This window comes from Lampetra planeri, chromosome 47 (genome assembly GCF_965212315.1).
Source record: "Lampetra planeri chromosome 47, kcLamPlan1.2.h2, whole genome shotgun sequence".
Classification (NCBI taxonomy): domain Eukaryota; kingdom Metazoa; phylum Chordata; class Hyperoartia; order Petromyzontiformes; family Petromyzontidae; genus Lampetra; species Lampetra planeri.
The window spans coordinates 3,276,800-3,301,274 of NC_136153.1; the positions used below are offsets into that span (position 1 = coordinate 3,276,800).

The 24,475-nt window shown below is 49.8% G+C and overlaps 1 protein-coding gene across 1 annotated transcript in view; it reads left to right on the forward strand.

Moving 5' to 3' along the window:
* Positions 1–24,475, forward strand: part of ADGB (androglobin) — a 181,118-nt gene that overhangs the window by 96,630 nt on the left and 60,013 nt on the right. The window contains exons 14-16 of the mRNA XM_078615445.1: positions 5,552–5,648; positions 21,754–21,796; positions 24,157–24,298. Of these exons, the coding sequence (XP_078471571.1) occupies positions 5,552–5,648; positions 21,754–21,796; positions 24,157–24,298 (282 nt within the window). The remainder of the gene's footprint in view (positions 1–5,551; positions 5,649–21,753; positions 21,797–24,156; positions 24,299–24,475) is intronic.

A 24,475-nucleotide genomic window follows, 5' to 3' on the forward strand; every position in this document is an offset into this window, starting at 1 on the left:
TTTTTTCCACAGATGTGAAGTCGGGGGTCACGGTCAGCAAGTTAAACCTACTGGACGTCTGTGAAAACTACTGGACACGTGTGAAAAAGAGATTCATAGGTCATCGGATTCCTCTAGTACAAATAAATCTTCTCATTCTGATTCTGACATCAACAAACGATACAACAAAGGCTACTGGAGAAAGAGAGACAGACGGGTGAAGAAAGCCACTTTGAAGAAAAAAATAATTTAAAAAATGTTGAAATAAATGTTAATAAAACATGGAAGTATAAATTGTACGGGGATTTTGAATGCAAGCATGGGCAATACAACAACAACAGGCCAAGACCATACATTATCTTAAATGCTGGTTAAAGGGAGGGGGGAGGAGTTTAAGATCTTGTCGCCTGGATTTTTCTTCACTTGATACAGTAAATTTCACTGTGACGGTCCCACCTGAAGACGGGGACTTGTGTTGCCTCCGAAACGTCGTGATTTAATAGAGTTATTTTCATTTATTATTATGTTTTTTTTTACCTACGTAACTTTACCGAAAAAACCTAAGAGTATGAATCCTTGCAGTTGCGAAAGCTTCAAATCTAGAATCAAGGCCAAGACCACACCAGGACAACAGCACAGTCCTTCCACGACATCGCACCTTGACATTGAACGTTCGATACACGGGTTGGGCTCATCGTTTTAAATCACAGCTGCGAATGTGGCTGCGTCCGGCAATAATCCATTGTTATGGATGAACAGGGACCGATGTAGATTTCCCGTTGAATCAAGTAAAATAAGGATTGGGATTTATGTAGAGGTCACAATGATGGGTCCTGTATGGTACACCCAGTGCAAATCGAAGAGTAGAATGATGAAGCGGGTTCAGTCTGTTTGGTGTTTCATTTTAGCTGATCTGTAAGCAACGCACAGTCGTCAAAAATTAACCCGTAAAAACAAAGTTTTTCACTATAAATCCTTTATATGCGTGGCATCGGTTTTATTTTATTATTCATTTCTGTTTTTCTTGAGTAAGAGTTTCATTTTTATCACATTGGTATTTTAAATAAAATATAAAAAACAAAATTTCCTAAAAGTGGAAAAAAAATTTCACGAAACTAAATTGTCACGCACAACGAGTCTGTGTGCAAAATGTCAGCTCGATTGGATCACGGGAAGTGGGTTAAAAAACGACCGAAAGATTTGCACGGTCGTAAGCGCGCAAGCAAGCAAGTGAACTTAATATAAAGGATTTACAAGTATAACCCATAAAAACAAAGTTTTTCACTATAAATCCTTTATATGTGTGGCGGCTAGAGTCCTCTCGTCCTCTGGCTTGAGATGGCTGCCACCTATGGGTCAGATGATTGCATGGCACCATTAGGCAATTGGTAATTAAATATAATTTTTTTGTCCTAAAAAGTGTAACATTTTTCAAAAAAATTTCACGAACATTAATTGTCACGCACAACGAGTCTGTGTGCAAAATGTCAGCTCGATTGGATCACGGGAAGTGGGTTCAAAAACGTCCGAAAGATTTGCACGGTCGTAAGCGCGCAAGCAGGCAAGCAAGTGAACTTAATATAAAGGATTTAAAAAGGGGTGGAAATGACAACTTCAGCAATTTGCAGGCACAACGCAATGGGGAAACGGTGCTACCTTTCTGTTTACCACGTAGGCTTTCGCGACCAATATCATCCATAAGAGTTTTTTTTTGGAGGGGGTTAGATCGCGTAAATATATAAATGTGTCGTTAAATCCGCCACCACCCGACACGTCCAACTAGTCAATAACACAGTGGTCTTAAATATAAGGGTTGTCACGTAAACAGAACATGCCAATTCGTCACTAGTACAGCAACACCGGTGTGTTGGAGAGCCAAGCCATATAAAAACCCTATTTTAGATTGTTTTTAGATGCGATCAATGTGGGTTGGAATGTATTGAATCATTCGGTAAACCCAAGTGTAGTGAATTATTGTACAGCGGTGTGGCATTCGGTTAGCATGGATGACGCTATATAACATGCAGTTATTATTGTGATGATGATGAGTATTCAATGATGTGAGAAGCAGTTCAGTCATATGTCGGGGGGGGGCTAAAGAGAGGTCTTGACACCTGGGTTTGAACAGGGGGCAGGGATTCATATTCTTAGGTTTTTTCGGTAAAGTCACGTCGGTAAAAAATTAAAATTAATAAAAGTAAAATAAATATATATATATATTTACACTATGGGAACCTCATTTGCCAATAACAATATGATAATTGTTTTTTTACCCTTTTCTCTGGCAACAAAACTGACACCTTTTTACAAGGAGTCATGTTTACAAGGAGTCATGTTTACAAGGAGTCATGTTTACAAGGAGTCATGTTTGCATGTTTGCATAGACCGCAATACCTGCAGTCATAATGCAAACAAAAGAACATAACTCTGATAATGTGCACATAACTCTGATAATGTGCACATTATCAGAGTTATGTTCTTTTGTTTGTATTATGACTGCAGGTATTGCGGTCTATGCAAACATGACTCCTTGTCAAAAGGTGTCAGTTTTGTTGCCAGAGAGAAGGGTAAAAAACCAATTATCATAGATATATTTTTTTAAACTTTTATTAATTTTAATTTTTTACCTATGTGACTTTACCGAAAAAACCTAAGAATATGAATCCTTGCAGTCACGAAAGCTTCAAATCTAGGAAGGGGGCAGGGAGTCCATGCGTCTCTGTGTGAGCCTCTTTGATCGTTAGGGTCATGCCCCATCTCTGTGTGAGTCCGTGTGAGTCGATGGGTCTCTGTGTGAGATTACATACGATAAATACATTAGAGAGTGATGCTGCTACTGCGTTGCTAGTGGTGCACAAGCGCAAACAGCAATAAAAAAAACTCAACACATTCGTCAATAACAAAGTGGCCTTAAAAATATATGATAGCTCCTGCTACCTTGCACCAGATCTCCTGTCTCCCTGCACCACAGTTCCCTGTCACCCTGCACCACAACTCCTGTCACCCTGCACCACAGCTCCTGTCACCCTGCACTGCAGCTCCTGTCACCCTGCACCACAGCTGCTGTCACCCTGCACCACAGCTCCTGTCACCCTGCACCACAGCTCCTGTCACCCTGCACTGCAGCTCCTGTCACCCTGCACCACAGCTGCTGTCACCCTGCACCACAGCTCCTGTCACCCTGCACCACAGCTCCTGTCACCCTGCACCACAGCTCCTGTCACCCTGCACCACAGCTCCTGTCACCCTGCACTGCAGCTCCTGTCACCCTGCACCACAGCTCCTGTCACCCTGCACCACAGCTCCTGTCACCCTGCACCACAGCTCCTGTCACCCTGCACTACAGCTCCTGTCACCCTGCACTACAGCTCCTGTCACCCTGCACTACAACTCCTGTCACCCTGCACCACAGCCCCTGTCACCCTGCACCACAGCTCCTGTCACCCTGCACTACAACTCCTGTCACCCTGCACCACAGCTCCTGTCACCCTGCACCACAGCTCCTGTCACCCTGCACCACAGCTCCTGTCACCCTGCACTGCAGCTCCTGTCACCCTGCACCACAGCTCCTGTCACCCTGCACCACAGCTCCTGTCACCCTGCACTACAGCTCCTGTCACCCTGCACTACAGCTCCTGTCACCCTGCACCACAGCCCCTGTCACCCTGCACCACAGCTCCTGTCACCCTGCACTACAGCTCCTGTCACCCTGCACCACAGCTCCTGTCACCCTGCACCACAGCCCCTGTCACCCTGCACCACAGCTCCTGTCACCCTGCACTACAGCTCCTGTCCCCCTGCACTACAGCTCCTGTCACCCTGCACCACAGCCCCTGTCACCCTGCACCACAGCCCCTGTCACCCTGCACCACAGCTCCTGTCACCCTGCACTACAGCTCCTGTCACCCTGCACCACAGCCCCTGTCACCCTGCACCACAGCTCCTGTCCCCCTGCACCAGATCTCCTGCCTCCCTGCACCACAGCTCCTGTCACCCTGCACCACAGCTCCTGTCACCCTGCACTACTGATCCTGTCACCCTGCACTACAGCTGCTGTCACCATCGTCGTCATCATTGTCATCATCATCATCATCGTCGTCGTCATCATCATCAGTGTCGTCGTCATCATTGTCGTCGTCATCGTCGTTATCGTCCATAATATAGGTTTTTTAAATTAGATTGTGTGAATATAAATGCGTCGTTAAACCTACCACCACCCGACACAGCCAATTAGTGAGGTTCGTCACGTCAACAGAACGTGGCCAATTCGTCACTAGTACAGCACTAGTGTGTAGTGTATAGTGTAGTGTATAGTAGTGTATAGTGTAGTGTATAGTGTAGTATACTAGTACATCACTAACCGGTGTGTTGGAGAGCCAAGCCACAACATTTCCAATCTGAGTACGACGTTTCGCCAGTAATTACAACTAGCTTCATCAGGCGACAGCCAGATTTGTGGAGAAATCCTCCTGTTTTGTTCCTTAAATACACATTTATATTTACGCGATCTCACCCCAAAAACCTACATTATGGACGATATTGGTCGCGAAAGCCTACGTGTTAATCTTATCACCATCGTCATCATCGTCGTCATCTCGCTGAACACTCGCACACCGACTTTTAAGGGTCATCTAAAGGCCCCATCTCTTGCTTAAAGGCCCCGATCTCTTTCTACTTTATTTCGAGTGACACCATCGTTACGTGCCTGTGATATATTGCGCTGGCGCCGTTACAGCCTGTTTTGTTATGATTATTTAGCCAGCGCTGACCCTGCTTGGCCTTGGGAAACAAGACGTGAGCTCAAAACACAAACTCACTCGGGCAACCACCGAGATGAGGGTTGGGGGGGGTAGTGCAATGCTTTTGGATCCCGTAGCAGGGTTACATTACATGCCGTTGCCGCTTTCGGAGCCAATGTAACATTAACTGTTGAAAATTAATGAGAAGAACTCGCGGGTCGTGGGTGGAGACCGAAAGCGTGTGGACGGGAGAGAAGCGAGGAAATGTGCAGACTTTAATGTATTTAAAAAAAGAAAAGAAATCCTATTTATTTTTAACGCTGCCGTCAAACGGCCGACCCTGTATTTTTAACTAATCTTGCCCAAACTGCACGGAGGAGATTTGCATTTCAAAGCAGCGGGGGGGTGGGGGGGGCGTATGGGGGTGGTGGGGGGGTTCTCTGGGGATGTGGGGTGTGCGTCTGCGCTTGTGTGCGTGACGCGGTGCGGCGAGCGGTGGCGCAGCGGTTCGGGACGCCGCACTATAAACCCGGCGGCCCGGGTTCAATTCCCGCTCGCGAACCGGACCTGGGCCTCTCTTAGGTCGACTCAGCCTTAAATGAATTACTCGGTTGCGGTGCGTAAACACGGGGTGCTCGGAAAACAAGGGGACGGTCATGGTGTGCGGTGCTGGCCTCCCAACCCCTCCGTGTACCCTGCCGGCGTTAATAGGTGCTCGCTAACAACACTTGCTCCAACAGTCTGTTAAAGCGTATATGGTGGTGGTGGGGAGGTGGGGGGGGGTTCTTCATCTTCGTGTCACTGTGTGTGCACGTACAATCACACGCGCACAGCATCAGCGAGGCGGAGGAGCAGGGTGAAGAGTCGCAGAAGCGTCTGGCGGAACCCACGGCAGAGAAACCCTGGGATGCTCCGCATCCCCCACCACCGGTACGACTCCCCGCCAACCCCCACCCCACCTCTGCCCCCCAACACTCTCCTTCCACAACACACGTCACATCCACCAGCACTCAGCACCACCGCACGTCCCCTGCTCCTTGCAGCGAGCTCTGCCTGAACTCCCTCGAATGGTCTCAAGTGTCCTCCACAAATACTTGGTGCCGCCGCCGCCGCTGTAAATCGATGGGCCCGGGTCTTGCTTGGGTTTTCAGAAGTGGCAAGGCGGACAGTTTGTCCCAAAGGCTTGAGCGCAGGCTCAACTTATAAAGGAAGTAAATGATCCGCGAAACGATGGAGTCCGTTCGGGAATCTCCGCGTTATTGAACCACGGCACCTCGCCGAGCTCGTCGAGGAGCGTAAACCGTCGCACGAACTCTGGCCCTCCTCGCAGCAGCAGCAGCAGCAGCAGCAGTAGTAGTAGCAGCAGTAGCAGCAGCAGCAGTAGTAGCAGTAGTAGCAGTAGCAGCAGCAGCAGTCTTTGGGTCTCCACGTGAGTTTATGGGTGTCTGTGATGGCCATGGGTCTCTATGCAATGCAGCTCGCTTTCTGGATTCAAATCCAGGGCCACGGACGTGACACGGATGTGTGCGATCCGAATCAAATTTGGGGAAAGGGCAAAAATAATCAATGAAATTACGTGTTTTTTTTTGCCGCCGGAGATCGCAACGCTCTGAAATGTATTTTTGAGTTGGTTTCCGAAAATCGTTCAGCTGCAAGGAGGGTGGCTCCGTGGAGATCAAATGACGGCTCCTTGAAAATCTCCGCGCCGCCTCAGACCCTCCATGCACATCGCCCCGCTGTGGTCTTCACTCCCTTATTCAACATCCAGGAGACGCTGGGATCGCAGCCACAGCCGTTCATCACAGTCCCCCGAGGGCTGCCACACGGAGCCAACAGTTTGCCAACTCTGTCGCCGCAAGTGGCAGGCTGCCACTTTTTCAAAACCTCTTTACCGTCAGAATCACAGTCTTCATTTAGGCTGCAGGAGGAATCCAGTGAGCTGTGGAGCTCTTTTTCACCCACGCTTGGTGTGGGCGGCTGCAGCGACCAGCGGAGTAAATCATTCCTCCCGGCGGGCGACGGCGGAGACAGGAGGCGCGGTGATGCAGTCCGGCGGAGTCGCCGCGTGTCGCAGAGGCGCGGTCGGAATCTGGCAGGCCGCCCTGGCTATTGCTGCGGCGGTGGGTGCGTATTAACTGCGATTAATACGCGTCGTTTGCCTTGCAGCGGACGTTTAAGGAGCCGCGTGACGTCAGTCGAAACGAATGAACGGCGTCACGGCCCAAGTTGAGCGAATTTTAAATAAACACACCGCGAGAATTACTCGGTTGGGATTACACAGAGCGGCGTCACCCCCTACTGGCAGATTTCATCCGGCCACGAAGCACAGAGCCTACGTTATAGCCCTGCGCTATAAGAATGCAGCAAATAACAGACATTCTAAATTACTATTCACAGCTAATCATCATCATCCATGGTCAGTCCACCGCTGGATGAAGGTCTCACCACGCCACCACTATTATCATCATCAGCTATTGTCAATCCACTGCTGGATGAAGGCCTCCCCAAGCAGCAGACACTGGGATCACAGCCACAGCCGTTCATCACAGCCCAGGTGCTGCCACACGTTGCCAGGTTTTTGTTTAAGGGTATTTCACCACAGTCTGCCAACTCTGCCACTGTAAGTGACAGGCTGCGATTTGTCAAAGTCTCCTTGCCATCAGATCCCGCGATTGTAACGATCCGCCCTGCACGTGAGCCGATTCCGTCGCTCCATCTCCCATGGTGGTGGCCGGCCCCTCGCGTTGGCTGCCACTCCGCTCATCTCAGCGCTCTGTTGGGTTGGTTTTTTTCGGGGGGGGTGGGGGAGAAAATAAACCTCCAACAACATTTTCAGTGCAATGTTTTGTTTGATGATTGGCACGCACGCACGGGCGAGAGAGAGAGAGAGGGGGAGAATAACAACCGGTAGCTTCGATTGGTGGAGTTGGCAAGGATCCGGTCAGTTGTATTTTTAAAGCACTTTGTGAGATTTGAGTCAAAGAATATATAACTTTTTTTTTTAAATGTGGACTTTCTAAAATTAATTTTACAGTGAAAAAAATAACTTGACACGTTCGTCGATAACACTGCCCTGAAAATGATGATAAGAATTTTGTTTTATAAAACGCCGCATTTTCCGGGCAACAGCCCTTCTTCATAGCAAGGCCCTTGGAGAGAGGTGACAGACAGCTCGTGAGGGGGACGCGTGCGAGTTCAACCCCTGGCTGGGGGAGGTTAAACTCAGGCTCACCATCCCTCCGGGGCTAATGCAATGGGTACCACTTTGTGGAGAAGTCAACAGCGGTTGCGCAACAGAGAGACGCTGCCGCCGGCCACGTGAATGTGGAATTTCCCGACACTGGATCGGGGACTGTAAAGCAGGAGATGGGCGCCAATGCGTCGGTTTTATTTGATTGGGACATCACTTGGACTTTCGGCCACCGCCAAAGCGGTGTGGCGGTGCAGTTTTTTGTTTACTTTAAAGAACCGAATGCTCTTGGGCTCTGCTGACCCGCGGAGAGAGCCTGCGATTTTACCAACTGCAACCACGGTGTAAACCATCATCGCGCGAACTCGGGGTCTTCCTCGCAGCAGCGGTGGCGGCTTTTTGGCTGGGACATCGAACAAAGACGGCGGACGCCTCACCGCGCGGCGCTCTCAGATGCGCTGCTTATGCGGCCGTCTGGAACGCTCTCCCCTTCCGATATTAGAAAGTCACTGGGAGCTATGCACTTTGAAATCATCGTCGAGATTGACAAACTCACTTCTTTAAAACTCCTTTTTGTGTTTAGTCTGTTGTCCTTTCCTCCCGCACTTCCGATTAGCGCGGTTGGCTACGTACGGCGCGAAGGAAGTTCAACATACATACGTACATGCAAAACGACGGTAGTCCTGCTGCCAGTCATTCACTCTGCCTCGCTGCTGTGATTACCATATCTGTGTGAGCTGCTGCATAATAGCCGTGCAGCCCTCATTCAGTCGTCGCCAATAATGAATCTAAATGAGATAATAATCATTTCAGCTTGTAGCGCGTTCCCGCGCAGTATTCACTCGCTCTCGAAGAGAGAGAGAGAGGACGACTCAGCGGTGCGAGGAGGAACCACGGCCACAGGCTGAGCCGGCCCCACATTCACTCCACAAGCTCTGCGGTCCTCCATATATGAAGATGGTGTTGAACAATTCTTGAGTGTGTGTCAGAGGTCGCAACCGGGTACCCGATACCCGTACCCTACCCGATACCCGGCTAGGGTACGGGTACCCGTTTGCGACCCTGGTGCGGCCGGATACGGGTACGGGTAGGCCGTGAGTCACTGGTGAGTAACCGTTTGTCACTCATTTCCCAACGTCTTGTCCCTTCTCACAATTCAAGTTCCTAGAATCAACCCACCCACGCCTGCAACATGGCTTCATCCCAGAGGTCGCAAACTTGTACCCGTACCCTACCCAATACCCGGCCGGGTACGGGTAGCCGGGTATCGGGTACAGGTACGGGTACCTGTTTGCGACCCTGGCGCGGCCGGGTACGGGTACGGGTAAGGAATCAAAACCCGTTTGTGACCTCTGGTGTGTGTGTGTGTATATCTGGGGAGCGGTAGTGTAGCAGTTCCCGTGCTGCGAACCCGGCGACCCAAGTTCAATTCCCACTCACGGCCAACACCAGTGACGGTTATCTGAACTGGTCCTGGGCCTCCCCTAGGTCGACTCAGCCTCAAATGCGTACCCTGTGCAATGGCGGAGTCCACATTTGCCGTGCCGCCTTCTCCTGGCGAGCCAGGGGCTACGGCTCCTCCTGGACGCCCACGGGAAGAAGGGAGTTTCCGCAGCATCAGCATGCGATCCACTAACCCCTCGCTGCTGCCTCTACTGCCTCTACACACAGTGGTGCTGGATCACAGGCAGCCTTCACGTGCAGCGTAGTTGCCGTTTCAGATGATTTTATTTCCGGGAAGGAGACACGGGTGGCTGCGGCTCAGTACCGGGACGTTATTGTCCCCCATTGAATTTAAAAAAGGTCTTGCCACGCGAAGGGAGGACGAAATGAGCAATACGATGTGAAGACTACGGAACGGAAAGTAATTCGAATAATTAATCACGTTTACGTCACGGCTCCATGTGTGAAAGAGTCACCCCGGCAAGGCACCTTACGATAATGGCATGCGTCACCGTGCCACGCAGGAATGTGATATTGGCGCCGTTTAACCGTTTACCTGCGATCCCCTTCTGATAAAGCCACACAATGTGCCTCTACATCGGACAGCATCACACCACACTCGAGTATGAAATCAATCGGCGTTCAGCCATTCAGCGCACATCCGCTTCTCGTAAGCCTCTTATCCACACTAGGTAGTATCGGCTGCTCGCTCGACCTGCTCTGGAGGTGTGAGGTCAACGGCGCATATCAAACCCCAGCATTATTCCGTTTCTGAGAGCTCGGTTGTGTCGAAGGGATGCAGCACCACATGTATAAGGGGCTCCACAGTGGCTAGGAGATGTTAACTACCTCGCCTGGTATACAGGAGGTCGTGGCTTCGATTTTGATCCTGACGCATTTCTATTTGGAGTTTGCATGTTCTCCCCGTGGTCACGTGGATTTTTCTCCGTGTCCTCCGGGTTTTTCTTTCCACATTTAGAATCAACACACGTTTAGAGTATTTGACTGCTGGAAATTTCCACACGAAGATAAGCCAGCTTCGTTGAGCTATCATTTGTGGCCAGGTCGCGTCTGAAGAAAGAGCTACATAGCTCGGTGGGCCTTACCTGGTAAAATAAGAAATAGTTTAGTTAGTTTTAGTTCGTGTATATGCTAGGGAATTTTAGTGCCGTCATCGGTGACCAGGCTGAGATCATCACCCCACTGCACTTGAGAGTCCGGTTGAATCACGGTGGTTGCACAACTGAAACTCGGATTGGAGCCCAGGATCTCAGCGGTGTTTCCGCACTCAACGCAATTCTCAGTAAGGTGGCAGAAGAGTTTGTCTGGAAGATGGATGGTTACCAGTCCATCATCATCAACATCATCATCATCATCATAAGTCATGGTTTATCTGCTGGTGGAGAAAGTCCCCTCCACGCCGTCAACATTTCTTATAAAGCCACGATGCCACCAATTCCATCTCCTTATCAGTGGTCAATGTCAGAAGATCTCCGGGTTTGATCTTCCACAAAGCTCGTGGTCCAACCTAAATCGCATCCACTGAACAAACCACGGTAGTAGGTACGGATAGCGGATGCACAAAAGTAAAATGTAAAACTCTCCAGGAGTTTGCGACTGTGGTCATCAAGGACAGAACGTATGATGACGCAATGCCCTGATCCACAAATATGAAGAAGATCGGAAGAAGAATGTTCTTCTGGGTGTCGCGATCAATCAATCTCCCCGAGCCAGGAATGCTGGACAGGTCTCGCTCTCCGCATCAGCAAGCTCGATGATCCGTGAGCAGCACTAGATCTGACGCCGAAGCTCAACCGCAGGACCAGCCGAGCCGGAACGTCCACTTGAACACGAGCTACGTGCCCCGAATAGGGTGATGGTGTCGGATGAGGAGCTCCTCTGTGTTGGGGAGACTCGGTGTGGGCTGTTCACGGTGACAATTTGTGTCTCCTGGCTCCTGTCAGACCACCTGATGATGATACCAAGGACGATGGCCTGCCGATGGACAGCGCCTATCAAACTCCTCCTGATGTTTGGTGTCGGTCACGAGCAGTGTCCAGGCAACTTCTAGACCGAAATTCAGATTCAAACCCCTTGGGTTCATTAGCGGTGCTGGCTCAACATCTTTGGTTTTTAAGCCATCCGGCCGCCTAGTATTTATCTTGATAGGCACCAGTTCATCATCATCATCAGCAGCAGCAGTCAGTCATGATCTGTCACGCTGGATGGAGGACCTCCATACACCATCGCCGTCCTTGGGGTACCACGATATCGGCAGCGCCGGCTCGCCACCGTTGACCTCTGAGCCACCGGGCCACCTGGCTCTCGTGTTGATTGATGTCTGTACACTCACATACACACACACGTGGCTCGTGCTACGGTCCAGCTGCTGCCGGGAGGCTGCCGGCCGCGGGTCATTGAGGTCACGGGCAGTTTTCATGGCCTTGTTAGAAGCCGAATCGTCAGCCGGTTTTGGTGCTCGATGGCACTTCCAACACAGGCTTCTAGATCGGCAACTCGAGTGTTCCTTGTGCCATCGTCCCCAATTATAATACCACTACGAGAATGAATAGTAAACAACCGTGCAGCTTTGCTGCGATCGGTCAACAGGTGTTTGTGTGCGGTAGTGTAGCGAGCGGTTAGCGCGCTGGGCTATGAACCTGGCGACCCGGGTTCGATTCCCGCTCACGGCTAACACCAGTGACGATTATCTGAACCGGTCCTGGGCCTCCCCTAGGTCGACTTAGCCTTAAATGAGTACCTGGTGCGGTGTGTAAACATCGCCACTGGGGAGACAAAGGCGGTCGGGCGTGGTGCTGGCCACCCACCCCCTCGTGTACCGTTCCGGCCTTCATAGGTGCTCGCTAACAGCACTTGCCCCTACAGTCTGTTAAGGCTATACGGGGGATCTTTGTCTTTGTCTTGTGTGTGCACAGCTCGTCGTGGGGAGTTGCGGCGTAGCAGTTAGCCCGCTGCACTAAAAACCCAGTGGCCCGAGTTCAATTCCCGCTCACGGCCAACACCAGTGACCATTATCTGAACCGATCCTGGGGCCTCCACTAGGTCGACTCAGCCTCAAAATCAGTACCTGGAGCGGTGTGTAAAACATCGCCACTCGGGAGGCAAAGGCGGCCGGACATGGTGCTTGCCACCGACCCATCCCCTCGTGTGCAGTTCGGGCCTTTATAGCGCTACTCAGGGTCTTTGACGTCCCAAGTGTGACGCGTACGTCCGCGTGCTGATGGCCGATACACCACGGACGGCGTGACGGTGAGAGGCACCACTGGATTTGCTGTCACAGAGGACCACGGTTCGATTGCGTCTCTTGACGCGGAAGTTTGAGCGATGGAGGGATTAGGGAGGGGGGGAATTTCTCAAGTCCCCGCACCCCCCCACCGCTGTCCACCCTTCTTGAGTATAAATGGGATACACCCACAGTGTGAGTCGATCGGCAGGCTGCGTGTGGTGGGGTAAAGCGTGGGCAGAACCACCTCTTACGAGACGTCTGCCCAAGCGCGCCCTGGTAATCCGCCTGCCGCCAGCAGCGGTATGGGACAAGGCACTGCAGGACTGGCACCGGTAGTGTTGACCCCGGGCGCACGCCGGGCTCGAAGCGTGACGCTCCGCCATGGTCGGCGATGGTGATGTTGATGGTGATGGCGATGTTGATATTAATGGCGATGGTGATGTTGATGGTGATGTTGATGGCGATGATGATGGTGATATTTATGGCGATGGTGATGTTGATGGCGATGGTGATGTTGATGACGATGGCGATGGTGATTTTGATGGTGATGTTGATGGTGATGGCGAAGTTGATGGTGATATTAATGGCGATGGTGATGTTGATGGCGATGGTGATGTTGATGGCGATGATGATGGTGATATTAATGGCGATGGTGATGGTGATGTTGATGGCGATGGTGATGTTGATGGCGATGGTGATGGCGATGGTGATGTTGATGTTGATATTAATGGCGATGGTGATGGTGATGTTGATGGCGATGGTGATGTTGATGGCGATGATGATGTTGATATTAATGGCGATGGTGATGCTGATGGCGATGTTGATGGTGACGATGATGCTGATGTTGACGGCCATGGTAATGGTGGTGTTGATGGTGACGATGATGGTGATGTTGACGGCCATGGTAATGGTGATGGCCATGGCAGCGCGGCCGCCGCTAAGGGTTAACGGGCATCTCGTCTCGATCGTGCACTCGACCTTTCGGCCGACCCTCCGTCCATTAAGCGATTCTCTCACAAGTCTCTCGAGCAAGACGCTCGTTTATTTTTTAATTTCAAGCAGCGTCCCCCTTTCATGTTTAATGCATCTCACGCGCCGCCCCGCTTAGAGCCGCCAAGAAAAACGGAGTGGGTAATGATGGCGGCGCGTTGAAATAAAATAAAAGAATGAGAGGCGCCGATGGACCCTCGGCAGCTTAATTAGATTCGCGATGTTTGGTGGAGCCTTAAGAATTGATGGAGCGGGTTAGGTGCCCGCTCCGAATGGAACGGGGAGATGGGATTTGTTTCCGCTTGGCACCTCCCCGACGCAAGGAGAGAGCGAGAGAGACACGCGGCGAGAGAGAGCGAGAGAGACACGAGGCGAGAGGAGGCGAGAGAGAGAGAAAGGGTGAGCATTCGAATTTCGCATGGCCACCGTTGTGAGGCCTGGCAAGTGGAGCGGTGGGCCGGGTGGCGCAGAGGTCGGAGGTCGCCGAGATTCTGCGTTTAAACGTCGCCGCAAGAGCCGCGGTGTGATCGACATTATTTAGCGGTGCGCCACGTCTGGTCAGAGAGGTTCAGTAGATGCTGAGCCGGTGCCGCTGAGAGCCTGGGTTCGAGTCCGGGTTCACAGCCGCTCTCCGTGGTTGAACGGGGTTCGCGACCGTCGCCAGCCGATGACCTCGGTCCTGCCGCCAGCGACTGCACGCGGACAAACAACGACAAAACGGCGAAAACTAAATGAGTTTATGCAATCTTAATTTTAGAACTTTCGTGACTGCAGGAATTATTATTTGGTTCTTTCGGTTAAGTCACGTCTAAAGATAAAATAATAAATTAAATTAAATAATAGAATACGACATCGTATTCTATTATTTAATTTAATTTATTATTTTATCTTTAGACGTGACTTAACCGAAAGAACCAAATAATGAGTTTATGCAATTTAATTTAGCAGAATTGCAGCTCACTCGACCTCACACCCGCACTTCCGATTAGAAGTTCAACATCGTTAGTGGTATGCAACTCATATTTTTGGTTCTTTCGGTGAAGTCACGTAGAAGGGAAATAATAAAATAAAAAATATATATTCAACTCGTATCCATGATCAGATTAACAATGATAATATTATACATACGTACATACATCCGCTTCTACAACCAAGGCCTTCTGTTGAAGCCCCCAGTTAACCTTTAACAGTGGCGGATGGAAGAAGGGGGGCGAGGGGGGCGATGGGTGCTAGTGCCCCCCCCCCCTCGCTACCCCCCACCTCACCTCCACCTGCCGAGACCATGGACATTGGTATTTTATTCATATTTACCAGAGAAGATATGTTGAACGTATTTATTATTGACGTAAAGGGCCCTGTTTAACAAGCTCGGAACTTGGGGTAACTTGAGGATCACTGTCACCCCTCTGGGAAGGTTCCAGATCCGTCTCTGGCCTTCACTCACACACCTCCCGTCTCTTTTATGTTTCTGCTGAATATTTGTTTCCGTCTGTCGTTCGCCCGAGCATGGATATATTTTACCTCGGTCCTGTTTGATTCTGTATTTATTTCCTCCACGGCTGTGGTGTGCAGTCCTCTGAATGTTGGTCGATACGCCCTCGAAACAGCGTGTTTGGACTCCCCAGTCCTACATAGTAATGCCGATTGATGGTGTTGGTCTAAAAAGCCAATAGGCCGATGGGCTAAACACTATTACTATTTATATATGGCGAGATAAATCAAAGGTTTTTTCCCCCTCTATTTGCCTTTACCCATAATGCTCTACGGCGACGCTTTGTGAGTTTATACACAACATTGCTTTGTGCGTTGAACGGGTCCCCATAGTTGTATACTCAGTGCCCTTGCCAATAACGTCCGGAACACCGACAGCATTTCATTAACAAGCCTTGACACATGCTGATGAGTCCCACAATGTCGAAACCGGTCTACAGTTTTTTTTTTCTGCACGAACAAGTGCTGCTGCTTGACGGCGTTGATCCGGGAGAGCCACCGAGGTTGGTGGACTCACTCGGATTTCTGTCCGCATCAGGGAGAGAGCGAGAGACGGAGGGACAGGGTTCCGGCCACACCTTGCCCGTTACCCGCGGTGGATTGCTGCAGGGTTAAGCGCTTGAGGTGCGGACAGAAGCCAGGAGACAAACGCAGCGACGCAGCCAAAACATTTGCCCAGCTGTCCACGGAAGAACAACAGCATCAGTCACAACGCCCCGCCGGGCACTGAGCGGTGGCAACGTCGCCACGGCGCTTGTGCCAGGGCTGGGTGCGGCTTTTTTTCTTTCGGGCCGAGTGGGAACCGGCGCAGGTGCCGTTGTTTTGAGTGAATTGACCCGCGTCAATGACTGCGGTGACACGCACATCCAGGACGGAGTTGGCTACCCGTCCCCCCTCTCCCACCGTGTCGCCCCGCAGACCGGTGAGGCGAGTGCTGTTAGCGAGCGCCTGTTTAGGCCGACATGGCTGACACGGAGGACCGGTTCCAACATAACTGGCTACTAATATCAGCTGTTATGTGGAATGGGTCTGAGCTTGCTACTGGGTTTGTAACTTAGTACGATAAACACTCTGTCACTGCTCCTCCAAAAATGCATACTGACATACAAAAAAGACAGAGATCCCCCGTATAGCCCCAACAGACTGTTGGGGCAAGTGCTGTTAGTGAGCTCCTATGAAGACCAGAACTGCACACGAGGGGGTGGATGGGCAGCACTACACCCGGCCGCCTTTGTCTCCCCAGTGGCAATATTTTTACACACCAGGTACTCAATTGAGGCTGAGTCTACTTAGGGGAGGAGGCCCAGGATAGGTTCCGATAATCGTCACTGGTGTTGGCCTTGAGCGGGAATCGAACTCGGGTAGCCGTGTTCGTAGCACAGCATGCTAACCGCTACACTATCACTCCCCACTGACATACATGCACACACGCGCGCGCGCGCGCGCACACACATGGACATACACACGGATGCACGCACACACACTGCACACACGCGGTGACAAGTAGCTCATGAGCCAAGGGGGTTCGTCGGTACCACCTGGGGTGGCAAATGCGACCACTTTCCACCATGAGGAGTGTCCACCATGGGCCATGTTTGCCTTGGGCAGTGTCCAACATGAACAGAAGTCTGTGCGTATGTACTGCCTGTTACACACACACACACTTCTTAGTTGTCTTATTCCCCAGATGTTTCATATCAAATTCGCTTTTCCCCCAATACGAACATTTCTACCTAACCTTTTACGGTCCCCCTCTTTGGGCACGTGAAGAGTGAAGCTACCGCGCAGTGCTTGCTATCGCAGGTACTCGTGGTCGAGAGATAAAATGGCTCAATAAAATCATTGGTAGCTTTTGCCACCCTGGCAGGTACCGGATAAGCCATTTTTTGGCCCCGTGGGCCCCAAGGAACCGAAGCGAAGTAATGGTGGCGGCATCGGCTGAGCGCCCCTTCCTCTCGCTCACAATTACGAGCGCCGCTCGCCTCTGCCGATGTCCGCGGGGACAGTTTCACGGCACGCCGCCGCCGCCGACGCCGCAGCGACTTCCCACGTGGAGCGAGAAGTGCGTTGTTGGCTGCCTCTCAGCTGAAGGATGAAAGCGGTGCCGTTGAGCGTCGGTGACGGTGACGGGGATTTTGCCTTTAGCGGAGCAAACGACGGGGGGGGGGGGGGGGTGGGAGTTTCGAACGCCGCGGGACCGCGAGGGACGGAGAACGAGAGAGGGAACGCAGCTTCGCGGGATCACCCAGTGCCGGATTCAACGTCAAGGCGATCAACTTGCGCGAAACGAGCGACGGCGTGAGTTGGCGCGGTGAGACGACGCTCGGGGAAGGCCGCCGTCCGACAACCCCGTGGGGTTCCTACCCACACGCTCGTCGAAGGCCCCACCGCTGCTCCCCACGCGACTTTGTTCCGCCCCGAAAACCGTGGCGGCTCCCTTCAACCGCCTCGGAACGGCGGTTGACGTCACTGCTGCTCGCACCTCTCTCTTCTACACGTGGTGGGGGGGGGGGGCAGGGGCCCCCCCTCTCACCCTCACGGTGGAGGGACCGCGGCCACCAGAGCCACACCGTGCACCACATCGCGATCATCGATGGCATCGGTCGATTGGGCCCGCGGTCCCCCGGCGGACTGGGCAGCGTTATGAAAAATAATTGGTTTTTACCCTTTCTGGATACCCTTGTATGTTTTTCCACAAGTACATGTGGTTAGCGCAGACTTTGATTGCTTGCAAAATGTATCTATTTGGACGTCTTATCACATGTTTTATTGCCAGAAAGGGTAAAAAACCTGTTCTTATTTTTCATACTTTGAAACTGGCGCCAAGGAGAGGGCTAGTGGCACTAATGCAGAAGCTGTTATCACACGCCTCACAACGCTCGTGCCTGGACGTGTAGTTTACACATACTCGCCTTGCACCATGGGAAGAGACGTCTGATTATAGCCCCTGCCTGAGCCATGGGTGGAATATTCCACGTTACTGTGGCGGGGGGCGAGTCTTTACATAGGACAGCCACGGTGGCGAGATGTTAACTACCTCGCTTGGTATACAGGATGTTGTCGGTTAAATCCTAACTGTGACACCTGCTGTGCATTTGGAGTTTGCGCGTCTCTCTCTCTCTCTCCGTGGTCGTGTGGATTTTCTCCGGGTCATCCGGGTTTTTTTCGTTCCGCATTTAAAATCGACAACACGCGTTCAGAGTATTTGACTGCTTTAAATTTCCACGCGATAAGCCACTTCGCTGAGCTTTCATTTGTGATAGCCAAGTTGCTTCTGAAAAAATGAATCCGTAAAAACAAAGTTTTTCACTATAAATCTTTTATATGCGTGTTCAATGGGCCACAACCCAGCCCACATTGGTCTTTGAAACGGGCGGCTAGAGTCCTCTCGTCCTCTGGCTTGAGATGGCTGCCATCTATGGGTCAGATGATTTCCTGCCACCATTAAGCAATTGGTAATTAAATATAAAAAAAATTTACCTATAAAGTGTAAAATTTTTGAAAAAATTTTTCACGAAAATAAATTGTCACGCACAACGAGTCTGTGTGCAAAATGTCAGCTCGATTGGATCACGGGAAGTGGGTTCAAAAACGACCGAAAGATTTGCACGGTCGTAAGCGCGCAAGCAAGCAAGCAAGTGAACTTAATATAAAGGATTTAAAATAAATCTATATAGCTCAGTGGGCCTTACATGGTCAACTTCCCTACAAAGTGTTTATTTAAAAAAATGTGAGCCCAGAGGGACGATGGACCGAGTCGACCACCAACCAGGATTTGACCTCGCGACCTTTCCAATTGCGAGCCGCTCACTCTGCCGCTGAGGGGAGTGGATCGACCGTGGATGGTGGTGATGACGACTGTCTGGTCTCCCCCTACACGAAGCCAAACTGTCACGAGTGGAAGTGGCCACATTTTTTACGTGCATGCTTTTTGCAGCGACCAATGTTATTCAGGACAGCCACTGTTGACTTCCCCACACACTTCTGGCAAACGCCAGATGATGCCGGTTGCAATCGCCAGCAAGACGTCGTACTCAGTCGTAAAATGTTTTGAATCAGAATCAGAATGTGTATTTAAACTGGAGGAATCCGATGAGCTACAAAGCTCGTTCACGGATCTCCCGTAGGGGCAGGTCAGAAAAATTACAACAACAAACAATATAAAAACACGATCGGAGTGATAAGTATAGAAACGGTAAGCAAATGACAAAACTAACAAAAACAAAAAAATCATTTTACCAGGTACAGCCCACTGAACTATTATTCTTTTGTTTTCAGAAACGACCTGGCCACGAATGATAGTCATCTTGGTTCTTTCGGTAAAGTCACGTAGAAGGGAAATAATAAAATAATAAAAATAAAACATAATAAAATACAATTCTCACGACGTTTCGGCCACAACGCAAGCAGCCGTCCTCAGGTGAAGAACAGGTCTGTCGGAAAGACAGCGTCTGTATGATAGCTCAACAAAGTGCCTTAAAATGTCGACATTTGAGCAGTGTACTGAAGTGGTAACAAATTGGCACGTTCTGTTCACGTGACAAACCTTACTAATTGGCTGTGTCGGGTGGAGGTGGGCATACGACACAGTTTCATTAACGCGATCTAACAACGGAGAAAAAAAACCCACAACCGTTATCATGGAATTGGCCAAACATCTCAGCGTAGCAGAGCCCTCTTACAACACGTGGTTTTGAGAATCACTGAGACTTTGCTGAGCAACAAAAAAAAAACCCTCAACGCACTCGTCAATAACACCGTGTGTTTGGCCTTTAAGAGGGAACAAAAATATACAAGCGACGTACGGGCGACGGCATCTTGTTCACGGCGTGATAAAATAAGAATAGGTTTACCCTTTCTGGCAAGAAAACAGGAGGTGCATCTTCTTGGTTCTTTCGGTAAAGTCACGTAGAAGGGAAGTAATACAATAATAAAAATAAAACATAATAAAATAATTCTCACGACGTTTCGGCCACAACGCAAGCAGCCGTCCAGGTGAAGAACAGGTCTGTCGGAAAGACAGCGTCTGAATGACGGCTGCTTGCGTTGTGGCCGAAACGTCGTGAGAATTATTTTATTATGTTTTATTATTATTTCATTATTTCCCTTCTACGTGACTTTACCGAAAGAACCAAGACGATGAATCCCTGCAGTCACGAAAGCTTTAAATCGAAATTTAGGTGTTAAGATGCTCAAACACCAAATAGAAATCTTTTGCATGGCATCAAGTCTGCATTATCCACACGCACTTGTGGTGAACATGCAAATAAAACAAGAATTATAGATTTGAAGCTTTCGTGACTGCAAGGATTCATACTCTTTGTTATTTTCGGTAAAGTCACGTAGGTAAAAAATAAAATCAAATAAATTAAAACAACCAATTTAAATCACAGTGACTTTAGCTGTAACGGTTCCACCTGAAGACGGAAGCTCGTGTTGCCTCCGAAACGTCGTGATTTAATTTAGTTTTTTTCATTTATTATATTTTTAAACCTACGTGACTTTACCGAAAAAAACAAAATAAAACATGCTCTAATAATAAAATATCTGCATTATCTTTGAAACCGATTGGCCTACAACCAGAGATAAGCAGCCTTCTTAAGGGCCTAACCTCATCACCATCGTCAGACGAGAGAACGTCAAAATGCGAACAGCACAAAGACAATGCACCATCAGAGCATTTATAGTTCGAGGTGAGCAGCTACAAAATGGGACCTTTTGTCCACTATCACCGCTCTGGGTAATGGTGGCGGTGGGTAACAATGGCGCCGGTAACGATGGCGCTGTTGTCTGCGAAGTCATCTCCCGTCCATTTAACCCTCTCCCGTTTCGAGACGTCTGCAATCCGCAGGGGGATTTGCGGTGTCACGATCTCCGCTGAATCTCGGAAGGCGCAAGCGGCTTGAGCGTTTTATTTTATCTTGAGAGGCGTCGTAGCGCCGTCGTTTTTAAATGCATTGTTCTATAATAGAGGTTTTGTTTGGGTTAGATCGCGTAAATATATAAATGTGTCATTAAACCCGCATCCATAGCCAACTAGTAAGGGTTGTCATGTAAACAGAACATGTATATATTATATTATTGGTTCTTTCGGTAAAGTCACGTAGAAGGGAAATAATAAAATAATATAAATATTAAACAATAAAAATTATCACGACGTTTCGACTGCAACACAAGCTTGTGTTGCAGTCGAAACGTCGTGATAAGCTTGTGTTCCAGTCGGAACGTGATAATTTTTATTGTTTAATATTAATACTATTTTATTATTTCCCTTCTGCGTGACTTTACCGAAAGAACCAAGAATATGAATCCCTGCAGTCACGAAAGCTTTAAATAAAAAATGTATATATTTATGCGATCTAACCCAAAAAAAAAACCTCTTGTGGATGATATTGGTCGCGAAAGCCTAACGTGTTAAAAAGACATTGTTACTAGCCACACAGAACTCTACGATAGCCGGCGCCAAACTGCGCCGCACGAACTCTCGCATGGCAATTTCGGAACATCGGTACGTCTTCCGACCGATAAAGTTATCGGAATGGGAAAGGGTTAATCCCAAAGCAACAAAAAAAAGCACCCTCTCGTGATGTGAAAAGCCTGCTCGTGTTGTTCGCTGTGCGCTGGCGCCCACGCTCCTTGAGCTGTTATGTCCTCCTCTGCTCTCTCTTTAACAGGAGCTTCAGTTTCCCGAGCGTGAGCCCAGCCCCGTGGTAGCAGGTGAGAGCCCCCGTTGTCTGTAATGAGGCGTCTGCCTCGCATTGATCCATCCACACAGCCCAGCAATGAGCTTGTTTCTGAGATGTATAATAATAAGATGTACCGTCGTGTTTGTACGCTTCTCTGGATTAGAACAAAGACCGCGATCTTTTCAAATCTATCCCTCCGATTTTATCCCCGTTCTTGCTATCGGCATCGGGGGATGAAGCATCCAATCGGAACTGGAGTTTGCGTCTTCTCGCTCCCCGTGGTCACGTTTGTTTTTTTCTCCGGGTCATTCGGTTTTCCCCCCCCACATTTAGAACCGACGTGCGTTTACAGTTTTTGGCTGCTCTAAATTTCCACACGACGATAAGCCACTTCGTTGAGCTATCATTTGTGGCGAGGCCTCCTCTGAAAACGAGCTGTATATCTAATTGCGCATTACCCGCTGAAATAAAAACATGTTTAAGCGTTTTTTAGTACCTTTTAAATTCACTATGAGACCTCCTTTACCGTGGAAAAATATAGTAATAGGTTTTTACCCTTTCAACTGGTACAACAACTGACACCTTTGTACAAGGCATCATGTTTGCAATAACCACAACACAAGCAGCCAAAATGCAAACAAAAAGAAACAACTCTGATGATGATAATGATAATGATCATCAGAAATGCAAACAAAAAGAAACAACTCTGATGATGATAATGATAATGATCATCAGAGTTGTTTCTTTTTGTTTGCTTTTTGACTGCTTGTGTTGTGGTTATTGCAAACATGATGCCTTGTATAAAGGTGTCAGTTTTTGTACCAGTAGGAAAGGGTAAAAACCTATTACTACCTTTTAAATTCTCAAATCCTCGTATACGTACAGCTACCACACCTGTAAAATCCACAGGCTTCAGCCAACCCGCTCACTTCGCGCGCGTTAAGGGGGTCGAACCCATCATCCAGCAGCGGATCGATGCGCGCCCGCGAACGTGCGGACGCGAAATTCCCGACCGGCTCCGCTCGACGTTCGCGAGCGCGCGTCCAGCGGTGTCGCCTTCTCCGGCGAGGCGCTTTAATCACGGTGACCCGCCGTGACCCTTCCTAATCAGGGCGGTTGCTATTCGGCACGGTGCGATTTTGCAGAGGCGAAAGAGCCGCGTGGCCAACCTCGCAACGAAGACTCCTCCTCGCTCCGTGGATTACAGCCAGGCACCAGAACCCCCCCTCCTCCCCCATCCACCCTCCCTAACCCAAGCCAACCCTGGGAGGGGAGACTTTGAACTCGAGACTAAAAATATAACTTGAGGTGTAACCGCACGCTGGCTCGGAGGCTTCAGGGGCACTAATACGATGTCGGCGCATGGTGAGGCAGCGAATTGGGTTAGAATCCAGGTTACGGCTGCCCGACCTTGATTAAACTGAAAGAAAAAAGTTGGTTCTTACACGAGACAAAGATCCCCCGTATAGCCTTCACATACTTTTGGGGCAAGTGCTGTTTGCGGGCACCTACGAGGGCAGACACGGCACACGTCATTCTGTGCCGCCTGTGTAATAATCTCGACGGCATGGGTACCCATTCGATTACGAATAGACACTGCCCATCTAGCGGTGTAAATGGGTTACACCGCAGTGAGTTGAGCGGCAGATTGCGTTGGTGGGGAAAAATTTGGTCGGTGGGGTGGGGGGGACAGTGGGTCTGTGGGGGATCTTGAAGATGGCGAGGTTGGCCAGAGCTGGACCTTGTTGCAGAGCTTCACGGTTCGACTCCGGCGGCAGCCCTGCTCAATACCGGGGGCATTCTAAACGTGAAAATACCTCAGGCCGTCCGCTTCGCTCGCAGGGGACGTTAAAGATCCGGTGACGTTGTTCGAAACAAGCAGGCCCATTGTGTGCCGGCCTCATGGTTCCAACTTTTTGGCAAATTTGAAAAATTATTACGCTTTGGTTCTTTCGGTAAAGTCACGTCGGTATAAAATAAAATAAATCACGACGTTTCGGGTGCAACACAAGCGTCCGTCATCAACACGCTTGTGTTGTGCCGTGATTCATTATTATTTTATACCCACGTGACTTTACCGAAAGAACCAAAGAGTATGGATTCCTGCAGTCACAAAAAGCTTCAAATCAAGATTGAAAAATTAATCCATAAAAATTACTCGGTTAGGATTATACATAGCAATCATCTCCCCATACATAGCGATACAAAATAAAAACTTAACTTGGCAGGACCCTCCTCAAAACAAATCGTGAGACTCAGCGTTGCTTTCTTGGGTAAACAAGCGTGATAAATAAAACCATTTATACACAGCTGGGTATTCACATCCTCACCCCCCCATCGCCCCCCTCACCACCCCCACGACCCCCACCACCCCCACCACCCCCGCCGCAGGTCCCGTTGAGAGCCCAGTGCCGCAGGGCACCGTGGACGGGAGGGGGGAAGCCCGGCCCGCTGATGAGACCCAAGCAACCAGAGACCCGAGGGACAAGGGCGACGCGTGGATTCACTTCGAGGACTTCTGCACGGCCTTTCAGTGAGCGGCTTCCATCGGCACCACCATCACAAATCATTGTAATCATCGCCACCACTACCGCTATTATCTTTGTCATCATTACCACAAGCATCATTATCATTGTCGTCACAGCTATCGTCATCATTATCATTATTACCACTACTGCGATCATCATAACCACCACCACTATCATCACCA